We start from the raw sequence: 26,659 nt of genomic DNA on the forward strand, positions 1-26,659 counted from the left end.
CCTCCATTGATATCAAGTAGCTTCAAGAGGTACAGACACGGAAGAATAATATTGTGTTTTATGTATAATAAGCCTACTTATTATTGCAAAGAATATATGAATTGTCTTCATAAGGAGGTATTATTTTGACTAAGAATGTTTTCTCTATTAATGAATTACATTAAATATCCAAGAATTCTAAGGGGAAAAGTTTTGGATTATTGCACTATGGTAATGCCCTATGTGGCTTCAAAGTATAGCAACATTTAAGAATTTAAAAACACATTTCTAAGTGTTTGGTGGACAATGACAAGTGAGACACATGGGAAAAGGAAACAGTACAAAAAAAATGTGATTTGCTGTTACCTAATCCTTTTGTTGAGTGGAAAGGGATACCAATATGGCGGACAGGACGTCTGATCAATACTTGGGAATAATTAGATACCCAATACATACAGGCTATCGCTTGTGGTAGTTTTGGTTAAAAGTGAACAAAGTACACAAGACATTTCCATTTTCAGTTTTATTTTTATCAAAACAAAATAATTTAACCATATAAAGAGGAAATAAATGTCAACCAACAACCGGGAAGCCAATTGCTTCCCTGGTTATGAACAATTGAAAAGAGCAGTAAGTTCTGAACAGTTGACTGCATTTCGAAGATAGTGAGTCATTCTTGAGGGCTCTAAGTGACCGAAGTTGACACTTTTCCCTGGCTCTTCTTCTTCCAATGGTAAAGCAATATGCTCAAATCTTCCAATACTCCTTCAGAGTGAATTATATATATTCTCAAATAAGTACAAAGCATGGGTGAAAAGAAATGTGCAGGGTACAAATCTAGCACACAAGATTTTTTGGGTCCTGACACTTACATTTAATGAGTTCAAAAAGATAAGGATAAGCAATTGTACCTAAGTACTGAGAAATGTAGTGTTTCAAAAGCCAGTGTCTCCTTCACAAGAACTATGGGAATCACAACTGAAGTGAGGAAAAATGCACAAGCTCTGTTTGCTGCAGTTGTAGAAATATGATCACCATACATCCAGGCAGACCATTTTCTCCTCACCATATTAAATTATGTCCAGGGAGTTGAGCAGCAGCACATTCTGGTATTGATGACAGTCTCTGTAACTATAAAAATCTGCTGCACCAGGCAAATTTTGTGCAAAATGCAAATTTCTATGCTGGGGAAAAAAATGAATAATGTGATCATTCTAAGTAATGAATGTAAATGCAAGGAAACACATTTTGGCATGAGGCTGCAAATCATTCATCTTTCATGCCAAGAACTGTGGTCACAGTGCATAGTCGTAAGGCTACTCTTCCCATGTGAGCTTGAGAGGAGGGATTTTAGGAAGGAAATGTTTAACTTGCCCTTGGTTACCTACCATGCTATTGGCAGGATTGTGATTAGAATTAGATTAGATCTAGTTCTGATTAGAATCCAGGGGTTCCCTTCCCCTGTTTTGTTTTGTTTTTAATCTCTTGGCAAACGAACCACTGGGTTCTGGGTTATGAGTTAAAGGGATATTAGCTTTGTCCAGAATCTCCAAGTTATACCTAACAGGACAGATGAGTTATTCTCCATCATGCTTTCCAATCAGGAGGATTCAGGTTTAGAAACCATGTGACTTTAAAAGCCACTTAACAGTATATGTTGCCCCTTTCCTCCATGCATCTTATAGCAAGTGAGGTCTGGCCAGGTGTAGGTACAAGCTGGAGAAATAAATCTGGTCGTGAGCCTTGAACACTATGGTTCATGGCACCCTGTACACCTTGCCCTGAGAGGATAGCAAATTCAAAATGCCCTTGACCTTCATCCATGCCAGCATCTCTGAAGTTATTCTCTGTGAAAGAAGTTGAGGCACCAGTTGGTTAAGACCCTTACCTGAAGTTATAATAAAATTAACAACACTAGGGAGAAAGGGAAATCCTTGATCTTTAAACTCTAGTTTTCCCAGCTCTAAAATAAATTTGTTTTCCTGTAATCATTTTACAGTACATACTTGTAGAGTGAAAACTGTAGCAATTGTTAATTGATAATACAGAAATTTCATTTTCAGTAACCCAAACTGGGTTATAGGTCGCTGATGCAATCCTTACAATGTATCCCTATAATTACATTCCACTTTCAGAAAATCCATAGGAAAACTAAGATTTATAAAATCAGAGATTGCTGTTTTATAAAAAGTTTCTTCATTAAAAAAACAAAATCTTTACCTTAGGATGATTTTCAATAGCCAATTCCCCTAGGCTCATTCAAAATACATTTTTATTTATTTATTTTTAATCCACTAAAATACAGCTTTTCAGGAATTCATGTTGATATAAAGTAAGATGCACTTGTAAACATTGCCACCTACTAGCTAAATGACCAGCTGAGACAGGATGGTCTGGCGATCTGCTCACCTCTGTAAGAGAGACACAGGAAATCGTGCTCTGCCAGACGGATAGGCAGCTGGCGGTGGTGGCTCTACCACCATCCCAAGGCCTGTGCTCGCTGGAGCTGCGGCTTACTGAGTCAGGCACAGCGATCCACTTGACAGTTCAGCAGCCACCCAGGAGCGAAAGGTCTGGAATCTAGTTTTCTCCCCTGACCAGTGCCTCCCAAAACAAACCAGCCCATTTGCCCTACAGACATGCTGTGTTCCACTCACCCCGTAGTGATCTGGTTTTCCTTTTAATTGTTGAGTTAGGAGCCAACATTTATTAGACTGGATGACTGCACCCGCCGCCAAATCTGGAACTCTGGGAAAACATTATATGGAGTTTCTCTGAGTTCACAGTCTTCACGGCAATAATTGGCTGAAGGTGTTTATGCTTCAAGTCCCCACAGTCCCAGCCAGACTTCTGTGGGCAGGAGCCTTCCCCTGGGAACGCCAAGCCACTGAGCCCTTGTATAGAAAGAAGAGGGTAGGCAGCTCAACCACTCTTGAGGAAGATCGGAAGGTATCAGGGCTCAGCTTGTCCACCTCTCATTCTCAGTCAGAGAAACTGAGGCACAGAGAGGGCATGTGTCTCAGCCCATTTCCCAGCTAGCAAAGGACCAGTTTGGGTCCTCACTCTTATCCCCACCAGGACTCTACTTTCCTAGACCTCATCTTTCCTGACAGTGGCATGAATAAGTCAAAGTCAAATAATCACCACATCACTTTTGTTTGGTTTAAAAAGTACGTGACAAAAAACATAATGATAATAATAAAGTATACCAAGGGTATGCCTATGGTCCCTTGACCCCCTTCTTGGTTTTTTTTCATAGCTGGACTTGAAATCAGTTGGATATTTTCCAGCACATCTGAAATGAACACAGGCACAGGGTAAGTCACCAGGGGAAGCGGTCTCATATTGAAGTCTTCTGTGAACAACCCTAAGATGGGAAAATTCACGTGAAGATACCTGAAACTGGACCATCTCTAGTCACAGGCAAGGGTGTGTGAAAGCGTGTCCACACGTGTGAGATATTTTGCATCGCCACCTCGCCTTTGAAGTACAAGATGTCATCTGAGCATCATTAACATCAAACGTAAGCCAAAAGAACTCTCTATACATTTCTAACTATACTAAATCATTCCAAAAACAAGTATAAAATTGCATTTAAATGCAGCAGTGTGAATCTCTTTAGGTTTTTCCTTTCCTATTTAAGGAGAAGGAGAAGAACCCAGTGAATTCAAGCCTGTGCACACTGAGTTGGCTGATGTAGACCAGCTATTTTCTTCGGCACAGGAGCACACGGGCTTGGAATACTGGGGAATCTTATCTGTGCTGTTCTGCCTTGCACAAGACAGAGGCTGATTTAATTTGACAGCAAAGTAATACCAAGCCCCCAAAATAAAATTACTGAGATGTAAAGCAGCGTCAAAACTCCAATTAGTTTTGTATCCTTGAAGCTTCTGGAAGAAATCCGAAAGGTTCCCGTCACGGTGAGCAGGCATCAATTTAAACTGTAGAGATTACTAAAATGTAACCCTCTCATTGAAATTGCTCAGAGCACAATATGACAGAAAGAATCAGAGAAAAATAAGTGAATTTTTCCCCCTCAAAAAAAAAAATGACTCATTACAGAGACTGTTCTATTAACTTTTAACACAATGTTCCTTTGCAAGAGCTGGAAAAGCCAAAGGTTTCAGAGGTCTCAACAGAAAAGTGACCAGGGGCAAGATCAGTACGTGCTTGTGTCATTGGGTCATACATATGCATTGACCATTTGTGTCACATTTAAGGATAATCAACATTTCACCAAATCATAGGCATTTGGAAGTATATTTACAACCAAGCTTCAGTTTTTGAATGAATCTGGATTTTGTCTCCAGAATGAACAGAAGGATCTTGGTGCCCAATTCACACCCCATCTCCTTTGCAGGCCACCCCATGCACCCCAGTAATCTTACCACCTTTAAAGCAAGCCCTCAGCTTGCTACTGGAAGAAGTCGTCACCTTGACTCTGCGGGGTTCTCTTGTTCACAAACGTGTGGCTGTCTCCGTGAATGCCCTTTTACTGGATGAGGCAGCGGGGGACCAGGCGGAGGATGATGCTGGGAGTCAAGCCACAGTCACTCTGTATCGAGTTCCCGGACTTGCTCCCTGGCCACCTTTGCCCTACCTGGTGCCAGGTGAACACCAGAGGGCATGACCCAGGGGACCTTGGGAATGGCGAGGCTAACTTGCGTTGGGGGAGGGGGCTGGGGACGTCTTGGAAAAACCCTACAATGGCTTTCCTAACCCGTAGGTGCTTTGAGAATCGAGCTCAGTTCTCCGGTCAGCTTGCTGGCATTGGCTGCAAGGCAGTAACAGTCCAATGGCAGGAGCCATATTTCTCCGGAAGCTTCATATTTCTATCACTAGTCGGTCCTCATCATCGCTGCTGGAGTCACTGAGCTCCACGCGCGTCTGCTTTCTCATCCCTTCCAAACTCCTCTTCTTGGTGGGTTTTGAAGGGGCCTCAGGAAATTCTGTGGGCTGCCCTGTAGAAGGAACCATACAGTCCTTTAGAGCATTTAGTCCAGGTTCATGACACTTCTCCCTATCATTTCCTAAAGGAAGGCAGGGGACAGCCATTTCCCCACACCCATTCTGCCCCCCAGATGGAAAAAATGTCTTATGTCTGTCTTCCTCTTGGTGTGAACTCGTTGAACCTGGTCCTGAACCTGATATATCAAGATAAGTTTTTCCAGTTGACAACAATGAAACCGAACCTGAAACCTTTTGCCCAGGTGACGATTTCCCTGGCAAGACAGATGCTAACATGCCCTCTGCTGTAGCTTTTCTGTCTCGGGATCTTTGTGTCAGAGTCCCCCCTGCAACCCAGCCATGGCCTTGTGCCTCTGCCCTGCAAATTCCCAGGGCTGTGTGACCTGCTCTCTCCCCCGAAGTACAAAGGGCAGCTGCAGAGATAGTATCGTCGTGGTGGAGAGAGGCGCCCTTGCGCTCAAAGGAAGGAGGCTCTTGAACATCCGAGAAAATGCACGGTTTGAGATCTAGTGAGACTTGCTCCTGGGAGGGTGGCAGCTGAGTGTCCAGCGATCCCATGTCAAGGCCTTCGCCCTGGGGTAGAAGTCTGTCATTAACCATTGCCACACAGGAGTCAGACTGCAGAGATAGTCCTGGCCCAACAACAGTATTCTGAAGACAACAGTCACCATGCTCACTGGCAGATGGAGAAATATCCTGCAACAGAGGGCAAAGGAAATTAAAATGGGGTAAAGAAAGTTTAATTGGTACAAAAAAACCTGTGGTCCGAAATGTGGTCCTCAATGAAAATCAGGTCTTGAGTTTTTAATGATTCTTTACCAAGCCTGCACTTCAATCTGATGTTCTCAGTCAGTTCCCATTTATAACTAATTGGTGCATTCACTCTAATAAAACTCCTTGTGGCCACAAAATAGGCTGCTGGGATTACTATGTGTTTTTATCTGGTTTTGTGAAAAACCAAACTGCTCAATTATCCAACCTATTCTGAGCACCCAATTTCTAGTCCCCACTGTGCATGAGGTGGATGTGCTGTTTTACAGCACGATGCATTTAAATTTTTCCAGATTAGGACTTTTCAAAATGTGGTCTAGATTAGGATTTTTGTGTTTTTCACAGTCTGCCAGGCAGTGAGGCCACGTGGCAGTGACGTCTGCACTGTGACAACATCTCTGTTCTATTCAGGGGTGAATTAACAACATAGTTGGGATTTTTAACAAACCATCAGATCATCCCAAAGGCGATGCTTGAAGTGTGTGTTTGCCTAACAGGCTTTCTGCGTCGGGAAACTTCAGTAAGTGGTCCCTGCAGGTTCCACTATCCTGGACACCAACGACAAGGAAGGGGAGCATAACTGACAGGTAGAAACAGCTCAGTGGCGTCATTCCCACCTTCACCATGTCTTTGTCTGCTGCACTGACAGTCCTCGAACTTGTGCTCAGAGGGAAGCCTGGTGAGGCTTGTCTGCCACCATCTTCCTTCTCTTCATTCCCACAACAAACAGACGATTTTGAGGGGTCACCGGATGGCTCCCCTTGCAGACGTAGACCTAAAAGGGGGAGGCACATTTATACACACCTGAAATTACAGTCAGCCAATAGTAATTTCCTAGCTTATCTCCGTCTTTGGGACCAGCTCCGAGCTCACTAAGCCTCAGGTCACACTGTGTTCGGGAATCCAGTTTTCCCCAGAGCCAGTTCACACAATCAAATAAAATGTCTCCACTTCTGCTAAGGAGGGAAGTGGCAAAACCAATTCCCAAGGCAGAAAATATTTTTTAAAAATTTTCACGGGTTTGTTTTTCATCAGAGCCACCTTCCTGGCTACTTTTGTATAGGTTCATTTTAGACTGGCTTGAATTGTCTGGCCATGCAACCCAGGTCAAGAGCAGGAATTTCCCTGTCTGTCATATCCGATGTCTTGGTCCCCTTCACGGCACTGCGCAGTGGGCAGCGGGGCTGGTTTTGTGTTGCTGTTGTTTAATGGTGGTCATTATTATGATTTGCAGGGAGACGAGGGCAGCAAATTCGTGCCCTTGATAATATCCATAAAGCAGCATCTCCCTTTCATGGGGGAGCGGCCTTCCCCCTTCCCTTCCCCCTTACTTTTACCGGCCTCCACTTTCTCGTACTGGCGTGGGCCACAGGTCCCAAGGACCACAGAATCTCAGGAGAGGAGATTACATCATGAGATGAGAGCAGAAAAACATTCTAGAATGGCTGTGTCACCAGAGAAAAGCATTAGAGACTGACTTTTAAATTAGATTTTATTTTGATTAAAGTTATATATGCAGTGTTTAAAAGTCAAATCTTTGTGCTTATTAAGAAAAATAGCAACCTCTGGCCACCCACTCATCTTTTCCCACGTTGGATTCTTTTGATATTTATTTCCTTCGCTTTAATAATGTGCTGATAGCTCTATTCTTGACTGTTTTTTTTTTTTTTTTTCAGTTTGGAGGTAAGCCTGTGACTTCTCAGGAGGTGAGGAGGACTTGGCTCTACCCAGCTCTCTGTATCCACGGTCCTCAATGCCCCTGTGCACATGCTCCCTTCCCAGCTCCATCTCCTCTCAGTACTCATATAACCATGTCGCAATCTTGTTTAGGAGAAGATGCGGTATTTACGTTGTTGTGACCAGACCGTGCCTCACGCCGCTGAGCCGTGGAATGTACCACGGCTGCACCGCCTTCCTGGCCACCCCTGTTCTGAGGTTCATGATTACTTTTTTTCTTCTACTTAGTTTCCTATAGGCCTGTGTCTAAGATCATCTCCAGATTCCTTCCCAATTGTCTAAGCTTTCATTTCTTTCCTAAGAAAGAGGTACCTGGAAACTTCCTGCCCTGTCTGAGTGGGCCCTGCACCACCGAGCGGCTCCCGGGTCTCTGTCACCCTGTCCTCACCTCCCGCTTCCTGGACCCCCCCACTTCTTTCTTCTTGGTTGGCTTTCTTGTTTTCTTAATGCAAGACATGCATTAGCATCCTGAGAAAGGGTGTGTGAAATAAAATAGTTTGGACTTCAATTTGCCGCTTGTCTGGGTATAACATTCTGAACTGGAATTCACGTTCCTTCAGAATCAAAGATGTGGCTGCACTGAGTCCTACCTGCTGAGAAGTCTGGAGCCAACGTGGTCTATAATTCATGATCCTTTGGGTGAAGTCTTCTTGTTTTTCTCTCTCTGGAAGCTGCTAGACTCTCCTTTGTTCCCACGTCACCAGGGCCCTGGGTGTATTTTTATTCATTGTCTGGGCATGCAATAGGCCCTTTGAATCTGAATCATGTCTTTCAGTTTTGAAAAAACATGTTGTTATTTCTTTGATTTTTTTCCCCTTATGTTTTGTCTTTCTTCCTAGAACTGCTCTTATTAGGTTATGGACCCCCCTGGTCTAATCCTCTATTTTTTTCTTATGTTTTCTCTCCTATTTTCTGTTCCTTTGTCTTCTTTTATTTTACTTTTGAGGGAACTCCTTCCATGTTACAGTCCAACTCATAAGTTTCTATTTCTTCTGTTTTTAATTTCTAAGAGCTTATTATTATTACTATTTATTCACCTTAATGCAACCTCTTATCATCTCAGGCTCCAACACCTTCCTTCTATCTCTGGCAATGTCCATAATGATTTGTTTTCACTGTTATCGCTGGCTTGTCCCTTCCTACAGGGTCTGTCTCCCAAGTTCCTTTGATTCTGTTTGCTTTTGTCTATCTCTTTCATTTTAAAGACTTAAATGAGATACCTAGCAATCTTATATATCTGCCTATGTTTAAGAAGTGGGCACTAAAAAGCTGACTGGAAGCTCTTTACAAGTGCAATTTGTCACCCACGGCCACCCTGTAGGGCTAGCTGGTTGCCTGTGTGCATGGGAAACCCTGACGCAAGTCTCTTTGGGTCTTGCACACAGACTGGTCAGCTTCTCCGTGAGGAGTTGCCAACTCCTGCCTGGGAATTACACACCCACTTCTTCTATCTCAAGAGGCAGGTTACTAGATTGTTAAGCACACAAATCTTAAATCAATTTTGAAAATCCAAGAGAAATGCAACAATCTGGGAATGGAAGCAGTGATTTTTTCCTTTAATACAGTTTTCACTTGAGCATCACCTTCTAATGACACAGAAGCAGGCTTTTGATCCTCCATTCATTTGCTCAAGAAACATGTGCCGGCACCCTTCAATGCACCAGGCACCCTGCTCAGCCCAAGAGTCAGAGAAGAACAAGACAAGGCTCTCTGGCCCTCAAGGGCATCTGCTCCACCACGAAAGAGAAATAAAATAAGTACGGGGATAGATAAGATCAGTTCAGTTTGTGATGGGTCACAAAGAAAATGAGCACGGGGAGCAGAATATTCCAGAAAGTAACAGTAAATGGGGAACATGTTACAGAGGGCAAAGAGGGATGACTTTTTTGTACAATTGAGGAAGGCCTCTGTGAGAAAGTGATGTCTGAAACGAGACCTTCCGGATGAGAAAGAACCTGCCCACAAAGGCCATCCGGATGAAAGAGGAACAGAGGCAGGGACCCCGAGGTGGGAAGGGGCTTGGGGGTTCAGTAACCAAGGGAGGCCAGCATGTGGGGAAAGAGGGTGCAGAGGGTTGGGGGCAAAATGAAGGTGGGGAAGCCAGTAGAGGCTCAGCCCTTGCAGGATGCTGGCAACCTTGGGAAGGAGCTGAGATCTTATGCTGTATCCATTGTGAAGTCACCAGTGTTTTTCACATGGGGTCCACACCTTTTAAAGATGCGTGTTGCTGTGATCCAGAGACTAAACTGAGGGCAGAGGAATGTGGAGGCGGGAAAACCAGCTCCGAGGTCGCCAGGCAGTCTGGTGGCCAGAGGAGACGGCTTAGCCAGGGCAGTGGAAGTCGAAGTGGAGAAAATGGATGGACTCAAATATATTTTCATTCTCACTCATGAAAAATCACCAAAAATAATGATGATAACGCTTTATACAGCCCCATAGTTTACCAAACACAAGCACCCCACTCTAAGTGGATTAAGCTGTGTCCCCACAGTGACAAAGCAACCAGGCAATTCATTCAATTCAATGAGGAGGTAAAACCAATTAGTATGGAGAAAATAATCAGATTGGCCAAATGTGTTCTCAGCAGGTTGTTCGGGTTCTTAAGCTGAACGGAAAGGCCATGTGCGCATTTGACCAATAACTTCTGACTCATCTGAGGAACTAAGAAGAAAACCCATTGATTTAATTTGCTTTTGACCTACAGTCTACAGAGAAAAGTGAGTTATCTTCAATAATTGTGAAAAATGCCCAAAGAATGTCACTGAAGTATGTTAAATGAATTTGGATTATTGAGGAAGGATGCTAACTTGCTTTTAAATGAATGGCTATTTTCAAAAAAGCAAGGAGCGCCCTGTCCACTGCTAAAGCACAGAATGTGGTCCTGGTTACATTTCAGCAGGACTCTACGAATCACTTCATACATCTTCAGAAATTACGGACCCACCGTCTTAATGCCATCTTTGGAGATTTGACCACTCTTACCCAATTATGTGAATCTTATTAGAGAAATCGTCTCTTATCACAGCTCTGTGTGACGTTCTGCTCTCCCCCTGATTAAAGGCTGCGTTTTTAATCATTTCCCTTGGAAATAACTGCCAAAGCACGTTTAGAAGAAGAGACTGCTTAAAATGTAGCAAATTTAAATTTAACCATCCTGAAAAGGCTCTCGGAAACTGTAACATCGTTAGGAAGAAAATGGAATGAAGAAATGACACGATGAAACATACATCATATCTGCAGACAAACTTTAGTGCCAAATCTTCTCCCAGCTAATTCCTAGGCCTTACTAAAATGCTAGTAAGCGTATTACTCAACTATAGTTATCTGAAAAATGTAACTAATTGGGTACATTTTCTTCAGTTGACCCAACACACCAAAATCTCCAGTAACTTGGAGTCCAAAGACTCTGCTTTATAAGGAAGGGGTAAAAATAAGTCTGCTCTGTTGGCCTTCTAAGCAAGCGATAAGGGTAAACAAGAACACCGGAGTAATATCCTAGCCAACAAATTGATCTGAGATTAAATTGTTTAGAAGCGTCCCTGCCGTGGAAGGATGCACAATGTGCTAGCAATTAAGATTTGCAATTACTTATGGAAATCTGGGTGGAACTCTAAAAGTAATCACTATGTGAGTTGTTATTTGCTCATTCATTGAAATATTTCTGGAGCCCATTTTGGGGATCCATATCTGTGGAGTCCAAGGACAAGCCTGTATTAATGAGCCTAAATATTGACTAAACCCGTGAATATTGAATATTGAGCACGGCCAATGCTTTGAGCCAGGAATACACTAGACAGGCAATTTATTCAGTGGCAAACGAGGCACACACCCTCATGGAAATTATAGTTTAATGGGGGAGAAATTCAGTCAGCAAATAATTGCACAAAAAATTCACCAAACCACTGAGAAAATACTATGAAGGAAAAAGCAACAGCACTATGGGGTCATGAAAAGGGGCCCTGACCCCACCTATACCTGTGGAGAAAGAGCAAAACCACATGTCCTGTAAAATCGTTCTGACATCACACCTGTGTGGCTGTTTTTTTTCTCTACTCAGTCTGAAACATTCATTCATGGAGTAATTATTCAACCAATATTTTTTAAGTCTCTCTTGCATGCCAGACATTGTACTTACATTTTTGCAAGTAAATTCATATGTTTCCACAATCCTATTACAGGTTTTGTTTATAAGGCTCCTGTGGAAGGAAAAATTCTGGCTGAAAGTCATGGAAGAGAGGAGCTTTACTTTTCTTAGGCAGCAACTGGGGACATGGATTCCAACCAGAAAATGGTCAGAAGCCAGTGGGCAGTGAGTGGGGCAGAGAGAGACTCTAGAGGAATCAGACAAATTCACTTATTAAGTCCAGCCTTGGCTATTTCTGTACTATCCTGATGCAATCTTTTGAAAGTTTGCCACTAAGTTATCACGACCGAGTCTTTTATTTCAGAAACTGCTTTTCCTAGCGGTTTTCCTCTTCTTTCTATTTCTCTGGCAAAAGGCAATCAGGACAAGAACTTGTCCTGCACAGAAATTCTTCACCTAAACTATGTTTTGTGCGACGTCGTATGTAAAATTTTGCTTTCAGTTAAAAGTTTTATCATGTCCAGGCAAGAGGGTGACTTCAAAATGCAGAGTAAAAATAGGATTATGAATTTGTGTCAGGAAGAAAGAAGACAATAAAGGAAATGCCATCTGGAGTGTTAAATGCCAAGACTGAGCCTAGCCCATCTACTTTCATGTATCATTATTTTAGAAGTTCCTCGTTACTAAATGAAAATTGTCTACGTGGGTCTCTTCCCTGGGTCATAATTGATATACTGGCCACAGATTCTCATCCTTCCTCAAGATTTACACCATGAGATGGAGGAGAAATGATTCTGTTTCAGCAATTTCAGAGCACTCTGACTTAACTAATAGCTTTAGGGAAAGAATTAATACCTCTCCATTAATTCTAATGAGAAAAGATGTAGGAAAGTCATTCTCTGCTGTCACAGAAGGAAGGGGGAAGGCAAAGAGGGAGGGGAGCCTGGAGAGACCCCTCCCCAGCCTTGGGGACAGTGTGTCCCAGGGGCCCGGGAGCACAGAGGGGAGGTCAGCTCGCCCTGGCCGAGGACCTAACCGAAGGAAGCTCCCCAGGAACACGCGTGAACAAAGGCGGCCGCACTCCGATCCCAGGGGTTATTCAAGCCTCTTAGTACGGTATTTAGAAATTGTACCTTCTATGTGTGTGTAATTAGGTAAAGCTTTTACTTCAGAAACCACCTGTAATCGTGGCCATCTCTACATTTCTGTTCCTGAGATGAAAGGAAAGGGTTTTGATCACTTTCTCCTCTCAGATATTTTCTCCAGACTCAGTGGAGGGGGCTGGTTTGAAACATTTCAGTGACTTTAAAGCTGGGTCGTGTACAGAATTCAACAACATTCCTTCATAAAGTGAAACGGAGGCCTACGGAACAAAGAAAAACAATGGAAATGGCTCAGAAATGCTTTGAAAAGTTTGTCTCAAGTTTGCTGAGGAAAATGGGTTACATGGACCTGTTTGAACCAGTGGGCCTCCTCCAGGGGTGACATCCGGGGCTCTTCAGCTGCCCTGACTTAGGGGGGTACTCCTGGCACCAAGGCCCAGAGAACAGGGACCAAGGTCAGCAGCGTGGACTTGGGAAACACTGGCTTGAACCACAAGCTCAAACCACGAACTCAAGTGCTAAAGGGGCTAAGTAGCAGATGAGGGTAGTTGCCCGGGACAGGGGACTGTGGGGCATGGAGGGCACAGCCGGGCTCCAGGGCACATGACCCTCAGCTCCTGCTGACAGAGACCATGAAGAACCCAGGGCCCAGGTGGCTGCATCTTTCCATTTTCCAAGAGAACCAGAAAGCTGGACTCCATGTGTCTTTAAACACTGATAATTAATTAATCTTCAAACAGCGACCCTGTGCTAACCAAACATCTGTGGCCTCAATCTGACCAAGAAGGGCCATTTGTGACACCTCGTTAGATAAACTCGACACTTGGCTTCACTCAGCGTTTGCTTTTTTGCGGAAGCAAAGTTTCTTTTAAAAACGCTGTTAAAAACCTGTTTTTGAAAAGTAGTTTGGTAGTATCATAAAATGAAATATATAATCATAAAACTCCGATCATGTTTTGGGAAACTGAGCAAGAATGTTTCCTGTAGCAATAGCTGCAGGAAGAAGAGAAGCGATCAAGAGCGCCCACCAATGAGGGAAGGGCTGGGTAAACAAACTCCGGCACAGCCACGCTCTGCGCTTTTAAGCCAATGGTAAATAAAACCGTCTGTCTATCAATCGCCTAGCTAGCTAGCTACCGGTCACCTATAATACAGACCTAGAATGATATACAAGGTAAAGAAGAAGAGAGGTGCAGATTTCCACATATGCTATGATCGATTTGTGTCAAACAACAACAACAACATGAAGTGGCTGCCCACTTCTGAATGTACGCGGGGAACTGCGGGGAAGGGACAGCAACTTACTTAACTCGTGGATACGCCAATGTCGCTTTCTTCATCGCAACAAGCGGCATGTTGCCTTATTAGTGTGAAAGAAAAAGAAGAGACAAATAATGACACTGGCTCTAGAAGTCAGCCTGCAAACAATGAGGAAAAGCCCCAGATGCGCCGAGCATCCTCAGACCAAGCTAAGGGTCAGGTCAGGCCCAATGCCGAAGGAGGGGCCATGAATCCTCGCAGCCTGGTCACCCAAAATTTCCTTTCTCAGGCAGAGAAAAGTTGAGAGACTCACCAAAGGCAGAGAAAAATATATATTTTCCATCTCTAACCAAATCTGAGTATTTCTGTACTATCCTATTTTTTTTTTTGAGATTTCGCCTCTTCCTAGTAATCATTTTCCAATCTCTTTTTTTCAAAAAACCACTTTTCTCGATGGTTCAAGTTTCTCTTCTCTTTCCCTGATGAAAGGCAATCAATGTGAGGACACTTCACTTACCATTTCCTCCAAAAAAAAAACCATACTTAATGGGAAAGTACGCTTAAAATCTTTTGGTAAGTTCAAACTTTAATCATCCTCAGACAAAGAGAAAATGCTCTAAAATGAAGAGAGAACCTATTGCAGGAAAGAAAGAAAACTAAATGGAGAACAAAAAAAAATTGCTAGCACAATTTGAATTATTTAGTGCCAAAATTGAGCCAAGGGAATCTACTTTATGGACCATTACTTTCAAAGTTTCTTAACTATACATGAAAACTGTAGAGAAAAAAAAAATTCAGGCTTTGGAATATAATTGATGTGTTTAAGCAATTGTTTCATCATTTCTTAAGATTTACACCCTGGAGAAGGAGGTGTTACCCTGTTTCAGCAATTCTGTAAGCAATATTCCTTAACTAATGGCTTTAAGAAAAGAATATCTCACCATTAATTCTGAAAGGAAAAATAATGGTGCGGAACCATTAGCTCTAGTCAGAGGAGCCGGGCGGGAGTTTGTGGGTGAGGAACCCTGGGGTTCAGGCTGCCATTTGTTTCTCTTAGAAAAATATTTTGAGGTGGCCTGTGACAGAGAGCAGGGCGTGAACCACACCAAGAGGGCCCCCTCCCACCCCTCCCAGGCCGCTCATGGCGGACGAATGGAGGTTTAAAGTCTAAAAAGAAAAAAAGAAAATTCCCAATCCACTTAATTCCAGAGAATTACATCACCACCCTCACAGACTATGTAGCTCTTCTTTCTCCCCAACACGATTAGGTGAACCTTTTATCTCAGAAAGCACCTGTCAGAGAAATTCTCTCTCCCCTTCTGTTTTTTTTTCAATGAAAGACAGCTGCTTTGATACCATTGGCCTCAGAGGCGTTTTCCCTACACTATGTCAGTGGGAAAAAAAAATCCAGTTAAAATATTTCAGTCACTTAAAAGCTTAGATATATACAGAATTCAAAAGAAGAGATTCCAGTGAAAGAGAGAGTAAATGAGACAAAAAGGAAGAACAGAAGTGCCTCCCTCAGCCTAGAATTTTATAAACAGAGGCGTATGGTTAATAATTTAAGAAGCTCAGTATACTTAGTGTACACGTAGGTGAAGAGGAGAAAATCAGGACGTAATTGCACAGTGATCAGTACTGAGGTAAATGCCACCAGGGAGATGGGCTGTGAGTCACTGAGTCACACCACAGGGACATCTCACCTCAGGAGTCGGAAGTGACCTGCCTGAAGAGTCACCGAAAAGTCACCTCACAAAACTCTCCAGGGAGAAAGACAAAGACAAAGGGGACACGACAAAGAAGCCTCACGTCTGTTCTCCTGAGAGAACATAACTGAGGGGCCCATCAGGGGACAGAACAGTGCATTTACCAAAATCTCACCACATGCCAGAGTATTTCTCTCTCCTAATGCAATTTTCTGGAAGTTTGTCTCTTCTAAGTAATCATATGTTTTATTTCAGAAACCACTTTTCTGGTACTCATTTCTATTTCTTTGATGAAAAGCAATCAATTTAAGATTTCCTTCTCAGAGAATATTTTTTTTCTTTCCCTGAAAGATGTTCAGTGGAAAAGTGATGTTTAAAATCCATCCTTGAGTTAGAAGTTGGAGGCCTGACTGTAAGCATGTACCTAAGATCGAGAGAGCACATTGTGTTCAGGAGGTGAAGGGGGAAATGGTTATTGACAATACCACTGGATCCCTAAAATGCCAAGATTGAAATCAAAACTATCTGCTCTTTGAACTATTATTTTCCATGCCTCTCATTTCTAAATTAGTCTGTAAAAGACAGTTCATTTCTTGAAAGATAATTGAGGTATTTGAGAGAGAGAGAGTTCTTCCTCAAGATTCACCTCCTTAAAAAGAAGAAAATAATCCATTTTGATCATAATAGCTGGGAAGAAAGAGCTTCCCTTTTCTCCTTCACTAGTCCTGATGAGAGAGAAAAATGGACTAATTTCAAACTAGAAACAAAGGCCAGAAAGAAAATATTGGAGTCAACCTCATCAGTTTGGTTTTCCTGTCACCTTAGGAAAGAAAATATTCTAAGTCCAAAATATTCTAAGTCCAAAAAGATAAATGTTTGGGAAGAAAAAAAAGCTCAATTTCAGACTAGTAAAACTTTTTGACAAGAAAACCGGGAAAAGAGGGTGAAGGAACACTTCTGTTTTCATAACATGTTCGGATAGTCTGTCTTGTGTAGTGCTTGGGTAATTTCTTTTTCTCACTTCGGAACACCTGCCATTGCAGATATCTTTGCTTTCTGAGTAAAGGCAAGTGTTTGGAGAGCTAGCTGAAAACCCTCTTCCACTCAGACATTTCTTCTTCTACACAACATTAGTGGAAGAGCCAGTTTAAAATATTTCAGTAATGTGAAATCTTATACATGTCCAGAATTCAATAGCATTTCTTAAATACTATTGAAGAGTGAGAGGACCAAGATAAAGGGAAAAAGTGGCCCCAAAATAGCCTTTCAAAACTTTCATACTAGAATTTGCTCAAGAATGTATGCTTTCTGGTTGATTTTATAAGTGTGGTTTTCTTAATAATGAAAGAAATTGGACCAGGTGGATGCTAGGCCATCATCGAAATACTTTAAATTGGCTTCATCTGCTCTCAAGATCTCCTCTTCAAAAGAAAGGGTACTTCTGGGACTCCAGTCCTGTAGCTCTGTGACTCAAGTGGTGTTTTTTGAGCAAGAGCCTCTAGGTGGTTTCTATGGATCCTGATAAAAAATAAAGGGGGACAGTCATGAGTTCTTTTCAGACCAAAGCGGGGAATAAAATATCAAGAGCTGGCTCTGCCTGTCTGTGAGGAAACCAGAGGACCTGCTTCAAGGTTGCATGTAACTCAGGGGCCGAGATGCGGTGACAAAGGGGAAGACGATTCATAAGAAGAGATGCACCAAATTCGTGCAGAATTCTATGAAGCCATTCTTCTGTCCTCACATCACTTCAGAAATTTTTTTTATGATGTGAAACTTGAAATAAAGGACTGGCTTTTTTTTTACTTCAGAAATTTTCTCCTAGACTCGGAGTATCTTCTTCTAAATTTCATCAATCTGGTTCAAACACACTGGAAATATTAAAACTTGGCTACACATATAATCGCATCTCACCTGAAAGACAAGGAGGGCGACCAACACAACAGTAAGGAAAGAGAGAATTAAAAGAAGAGGATACAGCCCCCAAAATAACTTTTCATCCACACTCATCAATATCTATTTGTAGATTTTTTTTTTTAAGAACAGCAGTTGACATGTTAGAACTATCTAGAAATTCTATGCTTTGAGGCATTTCAAAAATCTTGACACCTTTCCTGGAGATTCCTACTCTGCCACCCACTAACGGAGTCTGTTTTGCAAATTTAAAGTAATGCAGGAAAGGAAACCTACGATCTGACAGAAAATGGCAGGTGGCCTTTCACTCTCGTCTGGAAAAGAGTGTGAACGATGTCGTGCAGCCAGGAGGCTACACCTGGGGCTGGGGGAGGGTGGCGATGGCAGGAGCTCTGAGGCAGAGACACGATTCTGCACAAATGACGTACAGAAGCTTCGGGGTCTGTGGAGAGAGCAGAGTTTAAGGTCCACGCACCTTGCTGGAGGGAAGAAGACAGTGTCCGGGCACAGCCGGAACCCGCCCTGGTGGCCTCGGGCAGCGTGGGGCGGGGGCACTGGTGCCCCTGCCACATGGCTGTCCGCTGGGCTCACAGCTGGGCTGGTAAGATTACCTCCCTAGAATTTCCCCCCAAGAGAAGGCGCAGAGTCTGTCTCATGTGCTTACAGAGGAAACGCCAACTACATGAAGTGCGTAACACGAAGGTCCAAGGCAAGGAGATGAAAGGAGGAGAAAAACAACTGGACCTCACACAGTTGTCCCGGAAAATTCATTCAGGGAAGCTTAACTTACCTTTTAAAATATGTTATTACTAAATTTGAATCAGAAAGAAGGTCACACAGCTTGAATTATCATGGAATAAACCAACGGAATGGTTCTGAAACAAAGCAGCTTACACTGTTTCTGTGAATCCTGCAGAAAACTACTGAGGAAATTGCATAAACGTCCATCAAAGGATGCGGGCTGGTGGCACCAGGAGCGGCTCTGGGAGGCTGCCTCACTCAGGCCCTGGTGAGAACGGCACCAGAGCCACCGTGCAGAGAGCAGTGGGAGAGTGCGGGGTGGCTCGGGCCCTGGAGGAGGCCGGCACCCAGGGGGGTGGGAGAGATGGCCCCGTCACCATCCCACGGGCTTTCGTCCCCTCCAGAACCTCGCAACCTCCCCATGCAAAACCGACCTTCCAAACTTCCACTTTGAGACATGTTCTCGTCTGTTTTGCCTCGGCTGTTTCTCTCTCAGAGGAAAGCCGGGCTCTCCACTGTCCTCACAGAACATCCTCGGTCCTGTACTCACCGCGAGCTCCTGCCCAACACGCTTCATTATTATGGGAAAAGAAAAATCCATACCCAGCTTCTAATAAATACAAGGGGGAGAGGACAGGAGGAGATGAAATCGCATGAGGTAGACAACACCACTTAAAGTGGGTTTGTGTGGACACGTCCCCCGTGTGTAAGAGAGCTCGCCCTTCCTCATTTCAGAGAAGAGAAATTTCAGAGAATTTCAGAGAATTTCAGAGAAGAGAAAATTAACCCCTTTCTTCCATGGTTTAGCTTTAAGAGGAAAGTGAAGATGGCCTTTCTTTGTGGGTGAAGGAATGTGTGGTGGCTCTGGGGGGGCTCTCACCCCTCCACCTGTCTCTCCCCGGTTAGTGGCAGGGCTGAGCAGCCTCGGGCCCTGGGAAGGGAACCCCGTATTTGAGCCAAGCAGCCCAGAAGGATGAGACTGGCAGAGAGACACAGGGAGGTAGGGACAGAGAGAGAGAAACAGATCAAAATAGACTGGTTACAGGGGAATCAGGGAGTCTGGGGAGCCAGGTGAGTGCACCCAGCCTTCCAACCCTCTTAAATGCTGATTGGTTAAGAGTTTGATAGCCCAGAAATCGACCCAGACGTGAAAAGGCCCCATGCAGCCTGGGCAGAAAAGAGCAAGAACCCCAGACCGATAAGGATACAGAAGTGAAATCAGATTTGAAAGAAAGTTCAGAATAAATTGTCAAGCATATGGAGTCGCCAGGAAGGTCTAAACCAGACCAGAGAGGGTGGTCTGAGGGCCTTACAGAAGGTTGCCAGATGAAATGGGGATGCCTAAATTTTCACCTCAAGTCGACAATAAATTGTTTTTAGCATAAATTTGTCTCATGCAATGATTGGGGTATACTTATGCCAAGGAAATGTACTCACTGTTCATCCAAAATTCAGCTTCCCCTGGGTGCCCTGTATTTTTGTTTGCTACCTCTAGCCACCCTGCCTTGGGGTGGAGGGAGAAGGGAGTTGGCTGGGGGCGGCTGCGCTAGGGAAGGTCTGACTGAAGATGCTGGCCAGGCCACCTCCGCCTCCCCAAGCAGCTCCACGCACTGTACTGTACGCTGGTAACGCGGGGTTGGCCATGGGGTCCTGACTGATGGGGTGAGCCATTCCTATCAATCAAGACCTGTCGTGAGGGGGGCCCCTCACAAACACCCCAGGTGGGAGATGGCTCCAGCATCTCTCAGCAGAGGAGTAACACAGGGAGGCTCCAAACACTCAAGAGCTACGCCCCCGGCCAAAAGGTCGAGAGCAGGGACAGGTGTGGAGAGACAGGGGCATCCTAAAGCCCTCCCACCATTTTTTAGAATTTTCTGACACCATGATGAGAAAACAGCTGTCAAAAAGTCTGTTTTGAAAAATGATGAGTCTCTATGATCTCATAATTATTTCTCCCACTCCCCTGTGCACAAGGACCCAAGGCTATTTATCCATTTTCCTCCAAATGGCTTCCAAGCCCATATCCGCTAGGAAAGGCCATCAAGTAGAGTTCATTATTATGAAGGTTTTCTCAGGGTGCAAAGCCTTACCTGTCCTCTAATAAATGTGAGGGGAAGGATGAGGAGCTCAGAAATAGCATGATGTACGTAATGACATTTAAAAGCAGCATTATGTAGAAATGCATTCTGGAGCTCTGAACAAGGCAGCCTCACTCCAGTGATTGCAGGCTGGGGAACATTTTCTAGATGACTTTTGTGATGTTCATAACTCCTCCTGCAAGAATTTTAAAGCAGTGGGGAGCAGAGGGTGGGTGGGGGGAGAAAAAGACTAACCCCCTTTGCCTTCTCTTTTTGAGCAGGGAGAGAAAATAAGAGCGCAAACTTGGGCTTATGTTGGTAAACTTGCCAATGGCATGTATTTCAGAAAAGGACAAGATGGCTGTTTTCCACCAGAGACATCTCTCTCTCTTTCTCTCTCTCATTTTCCAGAGGGCAAGGGGCTCATAAGAAAATGGCTCTCTGCCTCCGGAAGGGGGGACTCAGCTCTCCAGGGCAGGGCTCCCTGAAGGGTGGAATCAAGCAACCCTGGGAGACACTGGGTGTTTGTGAGTTCACATCCCCTGTGCACCTACTGGGGGCAGAGACAAAGCACAGGTCAAAACGAGGCACCTGGTCCGCCTGCAGCTGGCGGCTGGACCGTTGACCCACCGACTTATGTCCACCTCCAGGCAGAAGAAGGGGGGCCTCCTCATGGAAACATCGTGGCTTTGAGGGTCTCCAACAGGCCAGGAGGAGGCATGAATTTACGAGGACTGCAAAGGGACCCGGAGGCCACAACACAGACAGAAAATAAGGGACTGACAGAAGGCCACGCTGAACGATCAGTATTCTCTATCCATCCCATCAGTTCAACCAATTTTTTTAAACTTTTTTTTAGTTTTTATTTTGTTATCATTAATCTACAATTACATGAAGAACATTATGTTTACTAGGCTCTCCCCTACCCCAAGTCCCCCCCACAAACCCCATTACAGTCACTGCCCATCAGCCTAGTAAGATGAGTTCAACCCATTCTTAACCTCCCTATGCAAAATGGACTTCAAAAATTCTATTTTAAAAAATTATTAGTTTATTTACCCCAGAAATATTTCTCCCCATCCAGGAGGACCCAGGGCTATCCATTCTTTCTCACCAACACCCCACTGAGAGAGAACCGGGTGTGCCCCATTATTCTGAAGGTCCTCTGGGGGTTTGCCTGGCCCACCTGCTAATCTATTCAGGGAGAGGACGGGGCCATGTATGAAATGGGACGGAGTAAACAGTAAGATTTAAAACAGGCCTCAGTGTGGAGATGTACCCCGTGGTTCTTTGTTTTTTTATAGGTAACATCTCTCCTCTGATTATAGGTCCTGGGTATATTTTCTCAGGGAGGATTCTAGTGCAGTTTGTATCAAATATTTTCAAGGAAAATAAAAGTAATTTGCTTTTCCAATAACATTTTGGTTCAGGTAAAAGACCACAGTGAATTTGGTGTCATGTAGCAGCTGGTTATATTTGCCCCGGAAATACTAAACACACTGTGCACGGCGGGAGACAGAAGGGGTGAGTGGGGGGTCTCCTCAGGGCAGAGGGCCAAGTCTGTAGCTGAGAGAAACCCGGGAAAAGCAGGGAAATGGAGGCAGGCACCCGACACTTTGGGTGGAAAGGCCCAGAATTCCTGTGGGGAGAAGTCGAACGGGAGCAGGGACAGGTGCAGAACCCGACAGGGCTCAGCCGGGTGACCAGGGTCAACGCCAGGGCAATGAGTCACATGGAGAGCGGGACCCCGGATATGGTGGGGTGAGAAGCCCACGTCCCCTCAGGGGTCTTCATCCCCCAAATGCATCATCCCAGTCGGACCATGAGACAAACACGAGACAAACCCGACTAGAGGGGGGCCCTATGATACACCTGAGCAGCCCTCCCCCAGACTGACAAGGTGTGTCTCAGCAGAAACAAGGAGAGGCTGAGGAGCTGTCACATGCCAACGACAGGTCATGTGGTGTCTGGGGTGGGGTCCCGGGCCAGGAAAAGGACACGAGGGAAAAACTAGGGACATCTGAATAAACTGGGGGGTTCTGTTAATAGTAACGTATCCATCATGATTACATCATTACCTGTGACAAATATGCTATGCTAATGTGACATGTTGCTAGCAGGGGACACTGAGCTGGGGGTATATGGGAGGTCTCTGAAGCCTCTTTGCCATTTTCCTGCAAGCCTAAAACTGTTCTCAAGTAAGAAGTTTATTAAGAGAACAAAAAAAAACTAATGCACTAGGTGCTCTTTGAAGGACTGCGAACATCTGTGTCCTGGGGCGAGCTTGGTGGGGGAGGGCCTGTCTCTGCCTCGTGGTTCTGAGGGTCTCCAGACCTAGACTAAATCCAGGAACTTTCTGGAAGTCCACACTTCCTCCCTTACTCTCTGGGACTTACACAAAGCAGCCCAGCTCTTCCTCCGAGATGTGATCAGGAGAGTCTTTCTTTCTATGACAGGCCTTGAAGAAACATCTATGTTTTCCCCAGTTCTCCCACTTCAAGGCCACTTCCTTTAAGAGAGTTCGGGGGAGTGCACGGCCAGGACAAGCTACCAAATTTTCAGGACCTAGTACAAAGGAAGATGTGGGCTCTTTTCAAAATAATACAGGATGTCAAGTTGACACAGCCTGTCAGGCCGAGGCTGGGGCCTGCTTCCCGCGCGGTGTCTATGCACCTGCACAGGGCACACACCCACAGGGGTCCCGTCAGCAGGTACCTCACTGCTTGTCTGGAAGCTGCTCTTAATGTCAGCAAGTCATCAACAAAACAATAGGACAGAAAGAGCAGAAGAATGGAGTCCTTGTAAACGTTTCGTGCGTGCGGGATAGAGTGAGGATTCCCACTTGAGACGTGCATCGCCCAGCCGCCTCTGTGCCCTGGAGCTCCCCTGGGTACATGCACACCCACTCCCAGAGAGCAGAATGCTCTCCCCAGCAGGGCGCACACAGGGAGCCCCTGTTGCTTTCATCCTGAGGAAAATGGGAGAGAGCTTGCGAGAATTCCTCAAGGTCTCTCCCGGGTTCCTGCCGCGTACTTGGGGTGAAGCAGAGGAGTGGCTTCGCCCCCCCAAAGGCGTGCTCAGGGCCCCATGGCTTCCGGGCCTGCGGGGCAGAGGGGGCGGGCTGCCCCTCTTCCTCTGAAGCCACCGCCTGGGCTTCAGGAGAACTTCAATCCTTGGCTATTTCCTGATCAGGTTTTTAGGTTTTTTATTTGTCTGGTTCTGGTTCTGGTTCTGGTTCTGGACTCTTCTATTGTCCCGTGTGGAACGGATGCTGCTGAGTCCCCCTAATTCTTGTCCTTGCAGCTCAGATGCCCCCACTGTACCAAGAGGGGCTCAAAGGCACATATTGCTGGGGACACTCAAGGCCTAAGTGGCAGCTTTGTGGGGCATGCAGCCCGTTATCTGGGGGAGCCCCATGCCCAGTGGACAGGAAAGCGACAGACAGTGGCCTCAGAAGAGAATGTCCCATGTCCCCTCCGTGCTCGCCCGCCACGGGAGGAGGGGAGTCCTGGCATCTCCCAAGGGCGGCGGCAAAGGAAATGAGTCCACCCCCAGCTCAGGACTGGGATGCGGCGTGCCAGACACACAGGCTGTCCTCCTGCGAGCGTGACCTCTGTGTCATCGTCACCCGGCCCTGCTCTCACCCACTGCGCTGTGGATGGAGGCCCTGCTCCCTCCCGCTAGGGGTCCGCTCCGGCAGCCAGGGAAGCGGGTCTGTCCTGACCATCGCTGATGAAACTCTGTGAGGAGCACGTGACAGGTGCTCAATAAAAGTCTGTTGAGTAAACTTAGTGAGTCAACGCCAGTCTGACTCCAAAACTCATGCCCCACTGTTGCTTTTTAACGTCATTCCTCAAAATTGCAATGCCATCCCTGCGCAGACATTGCCCCTCGGGGGGAGCGTGGGTGCTGGGCTCCCAAAGCCCAGTGCTGTAGCCCCTTGGGAGGCGGACCCCAGCGGGGAGCCGCAGCTGGGCAGGCCCGACAGAAAATCTCCTTTTCTGATTAATTCACAGCAGTTCCTCCCCCCACCCCCACGAGTGAGATCGATAATGATTTGACTCTGCTCCACTATTCTCACTGATTATAATCATGTTTAAAAACCCTGGTGGTTTTTTTGAACTCCATTTAATGTCAATTTGCATTCAGTAAGGGTTTGCATTTTTTTCTTTAAAGGGGTAGCTCTCCTTAAAGATTAAATATGAATTTTGATGGTAACAGGCCCTATGTCTGAAGGGTAATTTGAAGAAGATTAAAGGTGTCCAAAATTTTCAGCCCCGTTTCCACAGAATCCTCCCCACGAAGGAAGGCACAACAGCCCACATTACCACCAGCTCCTGTGCGCGTGTTCTGTAGAGTCTCCTCTCGGTTACACATGATATGAGTTTTCTTTTGGGGGCGTGTGGGTATAGCCATGCACCCTCCCAGTGATCAGTGGGGGTACCAGGGAGGAACAGTGGAACTTATACGCATAATGCAGTTATGACAATCGCCCACTTTGTTCTGTGTAAATAATAGCAAGGTGTTTTGACTACTGTTATTACCGCAGCTCACCATATAATTTGAGATTCCTTCAGTGGGCGACTATGGAAAAGCAACAGTGACTGAATAGAAATGACAAGGATGAAACCAGCTACCATCGGGCACAGCACCTGGGATGGAAGAACAGGGGAAAACCTGTTTTTGTTTTACAGCTGCTGGGGGCAGCAAGCCAAAGGGGGTCGGAACAGAAGCCTTTGAAAGTGAGAAAGAAAATGCACGTCCCCAAGCTCATACACACGCACACGGGCATTTAGTAACAGACTCTCGAAGTAGCACTTGCTTTCTGCAGACAAACAAATAAAAACATGGTTTTCTCTAACTAGAATTTCAGAGTTCTACTTGAAATTTTTTTTTCACTTGACTTCTTACTGTGAATAAGATTTTACTACTGCCTAGAGAGAAAAATGGTAAAGGCACACAGGGAAATCTAAGCACATAACTGGTACCAGGAAAATGGCATTAGCACATGTATATTAACTGAAATTTTTATGAGGAACACATTTTTGGACTTGAGCCCTCTCTGTATCTCTAGGCTGTGTAGCAGAGCATGTGAGCTGTGCCCCTATTTCCGATCCTTTTTCTTAGTAAGAAGAACCCACTTTCTAGCTGGGGCATATTGCCATTCTGTTAAAAACTATATTTCCGAGTTTTTCTTGCAGCCAAGTGTGACCAGGGAACTAAGTTCTGACCAAGGAGATGTGAGAAGACCTGATCTATGCAATTTCCAAGGACCTTAAAGGGAGGGTGGTTACCTGTGCCTCTTTTCCCCTCTCTGTTGGCTGGAAGGCAGACCTAACGGCAGGAGCTAGCAGTCATCTTAGCCACAAAAAACAGAAAACCTACAGTGGAGAGAGCAGAGCAACAAGACAGAAGGAACCTGGGCCCTCACCACACCACAGAGCCACCGTATTAGACCGTGCTACTCACTCGCAGTGGTTACTTGTGAGAGAAATGAGCTTTAAGTATCTTTATAAATCATTGTTATTTTCAGAATTCATGAGAGAAGCCAAAGCTTTACTGAATTTAACACCATAGTATGAGAAATATTACAGTACAAGAGTCTAACTTTAGTCTATTTCCTAACCTCTGGTTATCCCTGTAGAACCTTAATGTGCCAACCGTGTCTGCTGACCACCAAGTATTAGTCTTCACCATATTGTCACATCTGCAAGTGATCTGGACCAGGGATCAAGAAACTACAATGAGCAGGCCAATCTGGCCCTCTGCCTATTTTTATAGAGTTTTATCAGAACACACTCATGCCCGTTTATCTATTATCTGTGGCTATTTTCTCCCTACAATGTCAGAACTGAGTGGTTGCAACAGGGACTAGATGGCTAGGAAAGTTTAAAAAATTTACAGTCCAAAGATAACAAAAAAACTAACTGTTCTTTTACAGAGAAAGTTTGCTGGCTTCCGATATACACTATTAATTGCATTAAATATTTAATTAACTTCCCTTTTCACTTAAATAAGATAATTTTTAAATATAAACTTTGTATTACTGCATCAGATGGAACTCTGGGGCAGACACTGTGAGCTGCCTATCTGCTATTATCTCCCCTTCTATTATCCATAGAACCCCAAAGATGCTCAGTGTGCCTGTAGAACACCCTTTCCCCAGACTCCCTGCAGCCAGAGGTGTTCTGGTGACCCAGCCCTAGACCACGGCATGTAAGTAGGGATTGCGGAACGTCTTCCAGAAAGCTTTGTAAGGTATACCCCTTAGTGTCTTTTCTCCAGCTGAAATACAATCACGATGGCTGGAGGTGCCACAAT

The 26,659-nt window shown here is 44.9% G+C and overlaps 1 protein-coding gene across 8 annotated transcripts in view; it reads right to left on the bottom strand.

The window, feature by feature from the left end:
* Positions 1-487: 487 nt before the first annotated feature.
* The window catches only part of ZNF831 (zinc finger protein 831), a 97,411-nt gene continuing 71,239 nt past the window's right edge, over positions 488-26,659 (bottom strand). For 2 of the 8 annotated variants that reach the window (XM_073236397.1, XM_073236398.1), the window contains exons 5-6: positions 6,336-6,493; positions 488-5,643 (exon numbers count right to left, since the gene is read on the bottom strand). In XM_073236397.1, the coding sequence (XP_073092498.1) occupies positions 4,804-5,643; positions 6,336-6,493 (998 nt within the window). In that variant the 3' untranslated portion in view covers positions 488-4,803. The remainder of the gene's footprint in view (positions 5,644-6,335; positions 6,494-26,659) is intronic. The other 6 variants (XR_012131228.1, XR_012131226.1, XR_012131224.1 and 3 more) reach the window with 6 other exon arrangements.

Source organism: Manis javanica, chromosome 5 (assembly GCF_040802235.1).
Source record: "Manis javanica isolate MJ-LG chromosome 5, MJ_LKY, whole genome shotgun sequence".
In the NCBI taxonomy this organism is placed as follows: domain Eukaryota; kingdom Metazoa; phylum Chordata; class Mammalia; order Pholidota; family Manidae; genus Manis; species Manis javanica.